Source organism: Rhea pennata, chromosome 12 (assembly GCF_028389875.1).
Source record: "Rhea pennata isolate bPtePen1 chromosome 12, bPtePen1.pri, whole genome shotgun sequence".
NCBI classification, from domain to species: Eukaryota; Metazoa; Chordata; class Aves; order Rheiformes; family Rheidae; genus Rhea; species Rhea pennata.
In genome coordinates this window covers 24,213,311-24,225,502 of record NC_084674.1, presented here as the reverse complement: position 1 = coordinate 24,225,502, position 12,192 = coordinate 24,213,311, and the positions used below count along the sequence as shown (strand labels likewise).

Sequence of the window (12,192 nt, the reverse complement as noted above, 5' to 3'; positions counted from 1 at the left end):
TACAGGTTAAGATACAGCTTAACCACAGAAACTTTTGTATTTCCAGCTCACACTAACCTTGCAGGGGGTAAAATGGTTTAAAGATAAAGTGTTTTTAATTTTTTTTTGTGCGTCCATAGTTACTGTACTCCTCTACTATAGCTTAGGCTAGATAGCTCAGGAATTTCTCTTGTTCAATAAAATGGTTTAGGAATCCCTGATTATGGAGTTCAATTGCCTGAGACACTGGTGGCTGAATATGAACTGTTTGGCCCTCTTCCAGTTATTTCCTCTTTCTGTGGCCGGTAATGTGGCTATGAGCTTCATAATGGAGCTGTCGGTTGCTTTTCACCAGGCCAAAGTATACTGAACAAATGATACTGTCTTCCTTTCTCACAGCTGCAGCACTGTGCCCAGGTCTTCAGTTTCATTAGGAAAAGGCAGACTGTCGTTCTTTGCTGATGCCTATGGGAAAACTTCCTCTCTCCTATACAACTGCCTAATTCTGGGCAAAGGCAGCTGAAACCTTCAGCTTGGTTTGACACTGGGTCAGAAATCTTCAACCAGCATATAAAGTCTTTTATTTAATGCTTCTAATTTATAAGTTTTCACACATTTTAGAACATTTGACATTCTCACACAGAATTAATTAAAGAGGCAGTTAGTATTGAAAAATGTTAAATCTTAGGCATTTATTTTTCTATTTCACTTCTAAGAGAATTTGGTGCTTAGAAGTCCTGGAAATGCCGTTATGCCTTGCAGTTATGTAGTAATGACCATTTACTAACTCTCCTATGTACTATTACCTCTTGGGCTTGGGAATGGTTTTGTTATATAAAGGAAGTCATTGTAAGTAGATTAAAGAAAAACAATAATGAAAAGAATACAGTCTCTTCTCATCATGTGTTTTTATTACAATAGCAGAATATTTTATCTTGCAGGATTCTGGTGCACTCATATTGTGAAAGCCTCATTAAACTGCTTCTTGGAATTGATATCTTACAGGTATGGACACCTTAGTTTGCTCTTTAGAGTGGTGTTGATTTGTTTAGGGGTTTTTGCAGGATTCTTTTACAGTAGAGGACTAATAGAACAGGTTGTGAGGCAGATGAGGCTTTATCTGGAGTAATGTTTCTTAGTTTCTTGTTTTGTAGAGACAAAAATATACTCAGGGCCTGAAGCACACACTATTCAAGGGGAGACAGAGGGAACTGATTCTGAGCTGTTTATTTGGTATGAAGAGGAGATTTTGCTGTCTTCACTATCTAGTTTCATGGTGTAAAGAAAACAGAGCCAGACTCTAAAAGGTGAACAGGAACAAGATGAAAGGTGACAGCACAGGTTGTAATACAGGAAATTCTGATAGGATATAAGCACTTTCACTGTGGGGAATGCTTTCCTGAAGTGCTGGAACAGATTATCTAGAGAGGTGATGGAAATGCCATTCTTGGAGGAATTTAAAACTTGGAGGAATTTAAAAATAGACAAGACCCTAAGCAACCTGATCTAACCTTGATAGTTAACTCTCAAGTTAGCTATCCTGCTTTGGGCAGGAGGTTGGAAGGGATATCACCAAAGTTTCCTTCCAATCTAATTTTTTTTATGATTAAATTACACCCTGAATGAGGGCCTACATGGAGCCCATGCATGTAAAAGGGCGGAGACCCTGCCAGGGCTTTCTTGGGTATAGTAGGGAGACAACCCTTTAAGGTTTAAGAGAACCCTTAAAACAGTGGTTGTCTCTTCCTGTTGCTGTTATCACTACTGGAAGATGTGGAAAGGGGAAAGGACAGTAGGCCCTTCCTTCTCTCCACTTCCTTTGCCTCGTCTTGGGGCTCTAGAATAAGCCAAGGAAGACAAAAAGGAGCGCAGAGACTGGTCCTTGCACAAGAAACATAAGAGCAGTAAGAAGATTCACAGTCTTTTATTCACCCCCATCTGTCTCTTTCCCTTGCCTCTTCCCAAGTGTTGTGGCTCAAAAGACAGCCATATCCAGTTCTATAATGCAGTTGAAGATCCTATTCTCCTGACTTTCCTGGCAATTGGTACATATTCCCCCTAAAAGAACCGTAAAGGTGAAGCAAAATGCAATGTAATAGTTCTTAAATATTACGTTTTTGTTGCAAAGCATTGCTGGCAAGAACAAGTTCAGCTAAGTTGTATAAAAATTACATCATGGTATATCTGGAGCTTGTGGATATCAAGCTTGTGGATTTAAATCCTCTTGTAATTAAAATGTTTTAAAAGTTCTTGCCTTAAATACGTATTTTTAAATTGCATTTGGGCCAGGATAAAGGGGAAATCAGAACTTAAAAGGGAAAGGCAAGAGTGTGTGGATGTTGTCTTCAGATTTATCTAAAGCTGATGCTTTGGATTTCTGGGTGGTGAAGAACAACTCACTGGGTTTGAAGAGCAGTGTTTTGTTTGGCCTAGAGTAAGTCCTGCCCAAATGATTTGCTTGTATTAGGTTATGTGGCTAGTTCATATCACTCTCACCAGTTGTTTTCAGTTTGTGGGCTCTGTACTTGCTTTCCAGCATTAGGGAAAAGATTGTTTATACAGGAAATACTTTTATTTGTGCTTTTGAGTCTCTTACTCTCTATGCACGTTTCACCTATTGTGACAGGCTAGTTCTGATGGCGGAGTTCTGAGCAATCCCACAGCACAAGTAATAAATCATCATCCTAATGTTGTCTTTCTGCCTTTCCTCTAGCCTGCTGTTGTAACACTGCTGTTGGAAAAGATCCCTGAATTCTTTTTTGACATGTGAGTATGGCCTGTCTTCTCACTATCTTGAAATGAAATTTCTGTTGAACAGTTGCCAGCAGTTCTAAGTTTACCTATTATTTAAAGTTTACCTAAATGGATGTTTGTTTGTGGGTTTTTTTCCATCATATATGTATACACTTATTTGCATGGTACTCTGTCTTTACAATTGGGATGCATATATCAGAAAATAAATTAATGGAAGCTGAAATGCAGTAATATCTCATGATTCATTATGTCTTTTTTAGCTACTGATGTGAACTTTTTAAGTATTTCAGCAGAAGGACTGCAAAGTGTTTGAGTTTCAAAAAGATCAAAATAGCTGGTGCAGTTTTAGGAGACCAGTAGACACAAACAGATCTCTTTTTAAAAATGCAGATTGTGTTCAAGCAAGGAAAATAGAAAATGTATCCATTGTTTGTTAAATGTAGGACAGCATAGCAGAGATTTTGAGGCATGACATAGAAAGGACTTAGAACATGAAGCTGTTTTTCGATTTCTGCAGAGGCAGAAAACTGGGTACACAGTTAGTAGAGCAGATCAAGGGATAGAAAGAAGCCGAGGCTGTTCCTAGTACAATATTTGTTTCAGTGCCCAGTACCAAGCCAGGATGCAAATGCTGTTCATAGAAGTTGAGTCTGAGAAATTGTCTCACATTGAAATCTCATCAGAGGAGGGTTTAACACAAACAGATGATAACAAGGACTGAATTGTTTTCACCCAAGAGTTCAAAGCATCTTGGATATAAAATAAGCTGTTCATTGTGCTGCAAACCCTTAAATAAATCTTAGAAATAGATGTCTCTTATCAAGCTGTCAGAAGAGTGAAGCTTTTTCTATGTATTAATGACCAGTTAAAAAAAATGGAAACAGTAAAATAGAAATAAACAGTCCATTTTGCACTTGAAGGGAGTTGTCAGGATGGTCCCATGGAGATCTCGGTTGTTCAACATATTCATAAATGGAAAAGGAAATGAGAAGTGAGGTAACAATTTATGGTGATAAATTTCCAGGAGAGTCTAGTCTGAAACTAATTGTGAAGAGTTTTCCAGTTCCTTCAACTTTAACTCTCTCTGTGACCTGCCTACTTTTCCTACCTTTTTTTTTTTTTTTTTTTTTTTTTTTTTTTTTTTTTTTTGGTCTGACAGTGGGTCAAGAAACAACATTCATTTTGGCTAACCTGCAACTACCCATGCACTGACTGGCCAAGTTCAGTCAAATCTGATATAAAAAATGTAGAGTCCTGAAAGTGACATGACTGGAGAGATGACTGGAGAAAGTGATATGACTGGAGATGTCTGGAGAGATGAAATTCAAATTATTGTAGAAAAAGTAGGGAGAACTCAGTTTGTTTATGCTGTTTGGCAGCAACCAGTTCACTAAACATATATATGCTTATAGGCTCATGTCCAAAAGTTACTGAAGAGGGAGGACAGCTTAGATAGTGCAGCTGCGTAAACCCTGTTTTCTTAGAAAAACAGACTAAAAATAACCTGGAGTATATAAACACAACGATCAATTCTATTTTAGGTGTTATCACTGAGGAAAGCCATCTTGGATGAGTGTTTCTTTTTGTTTCTTATTTTTAATATCAATTCTATGTTTAACACTAGTCAAAACAACAAGCGGAGCATTAGGGAAGGAATTAAGAACAAAATGGAAAACATCATGCCACTGTAAATGCATGGTATGACCATGTTTTGAATGTTATACACAATTATGGTCAGACTGAGGAAAAAAATATAGTAGGACAGTGTCCATGTAAGGAAAGAAAATTATTCTTAAAAAAAAAAGGGGGGGGGGGAATTCTTCTACTTGCTGAGGAGATAACTGGCAGAGGGATGATAGTGTCAGTAAAAGCAAAACAGATTTCAAAAGGTAATTGAGGAAAATTTAACCACTATTTCTAACTGTGGGAGGCAGTGAATTTAAAATAAAAAAGTGGAAGTGTTTTTTCATGTATTACATAGTCAACTGGTATAGCCAGGTCACTCTACATGCTTTTCTTTTTGTGCTGTAACTTAGAAAATAGCTGGTGAAAGGGTATTGAAGCATATTGATAGTATCCCTGCTTTGTATATGTAGCATGGAAGAGTAGGGTTCTTTCTGCATGGTGCTAAAATTTGTAGGGGTCTTAGTGGCATTTTTGTAATGTGTTTTTGAAAGTTGGTTTACTTGAATCTCATGGTCTTACCAGCAGCAAAGCTTTTAGGTCTGTGTGTAAATCTGACTCATGTTTCTCTTTTTCTGGAATTTCAGTGTGGGCACCTTTGGAACAAATTTTCCTCGGCTCATTATCAATCAGTTTAAATGGCTTGACAGGCTTATTGACAGCCAGGTGGGTACTGATGGCACACACCTGTATGTTTTTCCAGTTAACTCCTGGAGCACCTCTCAGGTGGGATGTGATCAGTGTTGATGCTAATGATATCTGATGATTCTAAAGCAGTTTGCTCGCAGGAAGTTACAATCTTATCATTTAATTTTAACAAGAGATAGCAGATATTTACAGACATCAAGGGGTTAATTGTCTGTTCCTGCTTTGGTTGTTTTTTCTTGTTTCTTCCCAAGTCAGTCAGTCTCTGTGGATTACTCTGTACTAGATGGCTGTTCTAAAGATAGTCTTAGAATGAACTAAATTAAAAAGCCACACTAAACATTGGAAAGCTTATTGCTGGATTTTCCATTTCCTGTGCTTAGCAAGATGGTTATATCTTACCTGTAAAATAGTGTTGTTCCATGAGTTGATGTATGATTCACTGCTTCAACAGGACAATGAATTAAGGGACAGCTGGTGTAAATCTAGGCAAATGACTTTCTGAAGGACCTTGTGTGCATGATATTGTTGCATTGCTACTGAAATACTTGCTGACAGTGAGATCCTTGTGTTTTATAAGTATTTCTCTTGTATGCAGGATCTTGTTAAGAAGTTAATGCAGATGGTTAGCATCTCTCCTGTACCAATTCAGCATGACATTATCACCAGTTTACCTGAGATCCTAGAAGATTCCCAGCAAACAGAGATTGCCAGAGAGCTCAGGTACCGCAGAGTCTCTCTTTATTTTATTTTTGTCAGTGTTAATTATCTTTTCACACTGGTGGACCACACTGGTGGTTACTATTTCAGCCTATATCTACAGATGGTGCATCCTATTACTTGTACCCTCTCAAAACTAATTGTAGCTTTGTGTTCCCATCATCAGTCTCACCTCCTAGAAAAAAAATCCATACACAATTCAATTTTTTTTTTGCTAAACAAACTCCTCAGACATCTGTTTTCTCTACTTATATCCTTGTAAAACTGAGAATCTAAATAGTGAAAGTAAAGCATATTTATTTGCGCATTCTTGATGGCCTCTGCCTACCTCTGACATGGAAAAGCTGGGAACAGAATCAAAATCTTTCTTTGTTTAACAAAATGAGGTGTAACAGGATCCAGATAAAGCCCTAGGTTCTTTCAACTGGGTGCCTGGGAGCAGAGCTATGCAAAGCAGGATCCCCTGCTGACTCCTGTTGTAGTATAGCTTTGGAGTGAAAACTGCAGAGGAACTAGCCAGAGACTGACCCAAGAGCTACTGCATGGATAGCTAAATGGCCCTTTTGAAGAGACTTTTAGAGCTCTCACAGAAGTCTCTGTTTTAGGTTGTTTGTTGAAGTGACTTTCTCCCATTCCTCACTTTTTCCTCTCCTGACCCAGCACAGGTTTGATTCTATTCCCAGCTTTTCCAAAATAGCCCTCTGAAACTTATGTTATTCCCATCTCCATCACGCCCTACCTGCTTTCTACAACGTGGGGCTTGGAGCCCAACAGTAGCTTGTAAAGGTTGGAGTCATTAATGTGAAGGTAATAGAAGGTGTTTCCTAACTCATCACATTCTCCCTTTGGTCTAAGAAGCTACTGCAGTACTTATTTCTGGGGTATAACCAGGTATCTCCTGGAGATCAGCTGCATCCTGAAGGATGTTTGTTCCAGCCTTGTGTACTTTTCTGTATCCAGAAACTTTAGGACTATTGACAGCAAAATTGGCTAGAAAGCATCAAAGTGGTGTGTATGGTTAAATTGTATACCAGCAATCTCTAATTTTTCTATTTGCAGTGAACCCAGAACTTTCCAAATTTCAAATTTTTGCTTGAGGCTTGTACCAGGTTGTTGTCTCTGCTTGCTGTTATTACTAAAATAATATTGGAAATGGGCAGAGTCTTCATATCTGCTTCAGCAACAACAATCACAATTCAGCGTATTCAGAGAGAAGTGATAATTTATAGAACAAGTTTTCCACAATACTAGTGGCAACCATGCTGTCTGTTGTGGAGATTTTTTGCAATAGGCACAAAAACTACTGAAATACTACAATTTAGTAAAGACTCGTGCATGGCTTTATTAAGAAGATCATTTGTTTTCTTTTCTTCATGTATCAGCTACTTACTGACACAGGGCAGACGGCTAACAGTTCCAATCCTGGATGCGCTTTCTCGTTTGGATCTTGATGCAGGACTTCTGGCTGAGGTAAGAGTTTTTGTTGTGTGGCTGAGCAGAACACGGCCCTGCCTCAGGAACATGAGAGCCAGAGCTGTTCTAGTCATTCAAAGTATTTTTGCTAAATCTGATTTCTTTAGGCTTGCAGATCATAGAACTATAGAATCATAGAATTGGTAAGGTTGGAAGGGACCTCTGGAGATCATCTAGTCCAACCCTCAAGTGAGTGGCCCATATGGGGATCAAGCCCGTGACCTTGGCATTATTAGCAGCACCAATTATTAGCACCAACTGAGCTAAACTTAACCCCAGATGTCCTGAGCTAGGTGAAACTGGAAAACAATGAGAGAAGCAATGTTCAGAAGCGTGCATGAGGGGCTCATTGAGGAGCAAAGAGAAGTTTTTGGGGCTCTTACAGTATGCATTCAGAAGTTTCAAACATAATGCTCTCAGCAAACATTATGCTGTCAGCAAATGCAAAAGCACTTTTTTTCTGCTGGAATGAATGTCTAATACCAACTTAAACCCACTTACTGTCACTCTTTTATTTTCTTTTTTGATTTTTTTGAGGTACAGTGAGCAGATTAGACTATTATATTCTTAAGTAAATGCAGGCTGTTTACCACATTGCATAATCTATAGCTTTTCTCTGCAAAATGAAGATAAAGTAGAAGAGCTCTTGTGCCTTAGATATTCTGGACATGCTAGATTGTTGCACTTGCATTTGGCCTTCTTAGGAATAGAATAAAATAAGTTCGTTTGAGTGTATTAAATACTGTTTTACATACCTCCCCAAAACTAGTGCTGTATAGCATGTTACACCACTTCCATGTCTTTCCCTTCTGAAAGACAGTTAAAAGATGATGGAGCTGAGCAATTCTTGGCAGTGCTAGGTGATATAATAAGGTGCAGTGGTCACAAATTCTAGCCTAGGAGGTTCAGGCTGGATATTAGAAAAATAATTTTCATCAGGAAGATCTGCAAGACTGATGCACCTACCAGAGAGCTTTGCCTGGTCTGATCTAGTATTGGCAATATTCCTATTCTGGAAAGGAGGCTGGGCTAGAGACCTCCAAAGATCTCTTCCCACAACATATCTATGTTTCTGTGAACCATAATCTTACAGCTAACCCAGTATTACTCTCTCCTCAGGTGCGTCAGTCTGCCATGACCATTGTGCCATCTGTAAAACTGGAAGATTTACCTGTAGTAGTCAAATTCATCCTCCATAATGTCAAGGCTGCAGATGCTGCAGAGGTACAGTATTCAGTTGGTACTAAAAAACAGTAAGTGACCTAATCCAGTGTATGTTTTGACAGAAGCCATTTGCTCCAGGCACAGGGTTATATGCTTTAGTATTTCCAAGTAAAATTTTTAGTATTGCCAAACATAGTAGAAACTATGTCTGTCTTTTGACATGGATTCTGTTGTGTCTTCAGACATGAATTGTAACATCCTACTTTCTGCTGACTTACAGACTTAAAGAAAAAAATTCTTAGAATTTTTATTTATTTTTTCAATGTTGGCATCTTAACTGAAAGTAGTCAAATTGTACTGAGTTAAGTTCTTAGACTAAAAAACTGTGGTTAGGTGGCAACTTTAAACATTTGAATTTTGTCAAAAAAAATTAAATCCTACAACCCTTTTAAGAAGTTTAAATTCTGGAAGTGTTGATAAGACCTAAGATTGCAATTTGGTAATTCTTTTTTTGTTTTCTCCATTGAAATCTGTTCTAAGTCATGTTTTGAAAACATTCCCACAAGGGTGGTTCAGCTTTTGGAGGATTCTTCAGGTCCAGATTTAAACTTGCTCTGTTTTTGGAGTTGCTTTAGATAAATAAAACATATTCAGAATATTTTTAAAATGAGCCATATGCAATTTGGAATCCAGCCTTGCTGAACTATTGAAGGTGCTTTTTTTTTTCCACACTCTAAAGAAACCTGAACTTAAGCCTGATGTGGGATGTGATCTGGCCATATCTTTCAGGGAGACCACTATGATAACATTATGTTTAGAACATGCAACACAATCTGTACTGATCCACTAGTACCTGACAGAATTTAAATTGGTAAACTTGCATGCTGCAGGAGTGTTGTGGCTGCCGTATCTCTTACTTTGCTGCTAAACAGGATAAAAGTAGCTCACAGCAGCATTCAGTGGATATAAGTGGGAATTTCGTGGAATAACTCTCAAGAAATCCTTTTCATGACATGATGGTCCTGAACAAAGTGCTTGCTAATTCACTTTTAAAATAAAAATTGTTGAGCACAGTTAAATGCTTACAAGTCTTTACAAATACATTAGTTCCTGATCTGTAGCTCTAGTGTAATTCTATTAGGTTGTATTTTCTTTTCCTCAGCCTATTTTTCCTCCTCCTTCATAAGTCATAGTGATTTGTACAGGGATTTCTACTCTGCAGGTGATTTCCGATCTTCGTAAGAACTTGGATCTGTTGTCATGTGTTCTGCCCCTGCACACCCTTGGTTCCCAGAAGAAGCTTAAAAGCCAAGTCCAGGCCAGGTACTCAAGCATACTTACATGAACCTTCAAGGGTACAAGAGGGCTCCAGCTTTTCTCTGATCCATCTCTTAAGAACACCTAGTTACATGCTTAAACCTAATCTATCCCCATTCACCACTGGTTCTGACACCTTTTCCTTCCTGCGTGGTGGTAATACAACACATTTGTCAATTCTTGTCCAGCTAATTTCCCCATTCATGTGGTTCCTTTTCAGCAGCTGCATTGCCTTTGCATACGGTTATACAAGTCCATTTGCAGTAATTTTGCTGGTGGCTCATCTCTTTACATTCCCTTCAGTACATTGTTAGCTGGTGCTGCTACCTCTGCTCCTAGGTTCTTCTGAAACTCTCTTCTGAAACTCCCTGTTCTTGCCAAAGTGTTCCTTCTAGAGAAGTATTGCTTTAAGTAGCTGCTGTGATGTTAGGGTGACTTGTTCCTTTTACTGCGGTAGTCACAATAACAGTCCCTTTTTTTGATTGTTTGCAGTTCTTCCATGAGCCAAGTAACCACCACCCAGAATTGTGTGAAGCTCCTTTTTGATGTAATCAAATTAGCTGTGAGATTTCAGAAAGATGTCTCTGAAGCTTGGGTCAAGGTCAGATGCACTCTTAGTCTTTTTTTTGCCTTATGTAGTTGGATCCCTGGAAGCCTGAGCCTTTCCTTTAATCAAATATGATATCAAAAGACAAGTGTTAACCTGTTTTTTTCACTGCTACAGATTTCATTCTGTGTTCCAAATTAGCTATGCTTTTTTGGGAGTCTGCTTTCTTCCCCAGTTACTTCAAAGTGCTTTCAAGGCAGCTACTGGGCAGTATTAGCTTTACCCTACAGACCCCAAAACTTTAGGTGCAGGGTAAACCTGAGTTTACAGGTTTAGGGGAGAGTTTTTCTGAAAAAAAAAAAAATCTCATTTTTTCTACCTGCAAGATAACAAAAATGTTGAGACTAAACTTGTGAAGTTTTTAAGACCCTTGAAAATGAATGTTGGCTGGCATTGTGCTAAATTTCAATTTTAAATGGCATTTCAGTGTAAATCAGAAGACATCATGTCCTCAGGCTTTTATTACTCAGTGCCTTAGGTCCATTTTTCAAGCCTGATATTATTTGAGAATGTCCTCATTCAAGCTGAATGTTCATGCTCTTTCTTTGGGTGCTGGATTCTTTACTATTGGGCAAGACTTGGTTTTCTGTTTTGGATAGATGTTCTGTTGTACAGGAGAGAAGTATGTGAACAATATTTTTCTTGGTCTGCCTTTTCTGATTGGTCTTCAATGCCTCATTTTTGCTGTTTAACACTCATGGTTTGAAATGTAGCATTGTACACTAGTGTTAACAGTTTTCATGCTTTTTTTGCTCTTAGGCTATTGAGAACAACATGTCTGCGTCTGACCATAAGGTAATACTTCTGACTATGTACTTGTCTCTGGGAGTGTCCCCTTCTAATGGTGTTTGCGAAGGCTTTTTCCATGGTCACAGAGAGAATTTTATAGTTGGAGCAGAAACTGCCAGTGATGTTGCAAGGGTGGTTCTATGGCTATTAGGGTTATTTCTAGTGCAACAGCCATCTTTGGTAACTCTGAATTCATCCCTTCTAAAGCCCAAGGGACAGAATTATCCTACTTTGATTCTACCTTGTTTACTACTGATGTTTTCTACAGTTGTGACTATCAGAGGTGGCTTTTTGAGCTCTTGATTTTCTTCTTAGTTTTAATTTCAAAGTGTGTAGTTGTCTAGTGTGTTTAATGTCATTTCAGCATAATGATTGGTGATTATTTCCTCTGGAAAGGTTCTGGATCTGATAATTTTGCTCCTAATCCATTCTACAAACACCAAGAACAGGAAGCAAACAGAGAAAGTATTGAGGAACAAAATTCGACTTGGCTGTGTGCCAGAACAGCTGATGCAGAGTGCCTTCCAAAATCATTCCCTGGTCAGTGCTGAGATTCTACTTCGGGACTCTTTCTCAAAGATTTTGTCAGATGATCATTTAGCCCTGTACTGCATTATATACACCTACTGCTGTAGTTACTCTTTTTGGTAACTGATAAATCTTCAAAAAGGCATGTCCTCTATTGTAAGTGTGCTGTGGTTTTCTAGAGATGATCTTAGAACTGGACGGGCTTATTATTTTGATGCAAAAACTCTTGACCTTGATGTACTCCAGCTCAGGATCCTTACTTTGTGTTCCTCACATGATGCTCTGTCCCACAGTATTTTTAGAAGTTCATATGTTTGTTTACAATTTTTCAATACAATGTTTTCTAGGTCTAGATGTGTATGTGTATGGTATATTTTTGGGTAGTACTATGAGAAAACTGAAAGGCTCAATGAAGAAGGACAGACAGTGCTGTTTGTCAGGAGGTGGGTGGCAGATGAGAAACACTGAGTTATGGATTTAAAGTGAAATAATTAAACTACATTAATGCTTTAATTAAGCACTCTTATTCTGAA

At 38.3% G+C, this 12,192-nt stretch overlaps 1 protein-coding gene across 1 annotated transcript in view; it reads left to right on the top strand.

Annotated features, from left to right (window-relative positions):
* Window positions 1-12,192, top strand: part of FANCD2 (FA complementation group D2) — a 55,325-nt gene that overhangs the window by 4,112 nt on the left and 39,021 nt on the right. Inside the window, exons 6-15 of the mRNA XM_062585318.1 lie at window positions 921-984; window positions 2,693-2,745; window positions 5,004-5,082; window positions 5,660-5,784; window positions 7,164-7,251; window positions 8,374-8,478; window positions 9,641-9,741; window positions 10,228-10,336; window positions 11,102-11,137; window positions 11,528-11,671. Of these exons, the coding sequence (XP_062441302.1) occupies window positions 921-984; window positions 2,693-2,745; window positions 5,004-5,082; window positions 5,660-5,784; window positions 7,164-7,251; window positions 8,374-8,478; window positions 9,641-9,741; window positions 10,228-10,336; window positions 11,102-11,137; window positions 11,528-11,671 (904 nt within the window). The remainder of the gene's footprint in view (window positions 1-920; window positions 985-2,692; window positions 2,746-5,003; window positions 5,083-5,659; window positions 5,785-7,163; window positions 7,252-8,373; window positions 8,479-9,640; window positions 9,742-10,227; window positions 10,337-11,101; window positions 11,138-11,527; window positions 11,672-12,192) is intronic.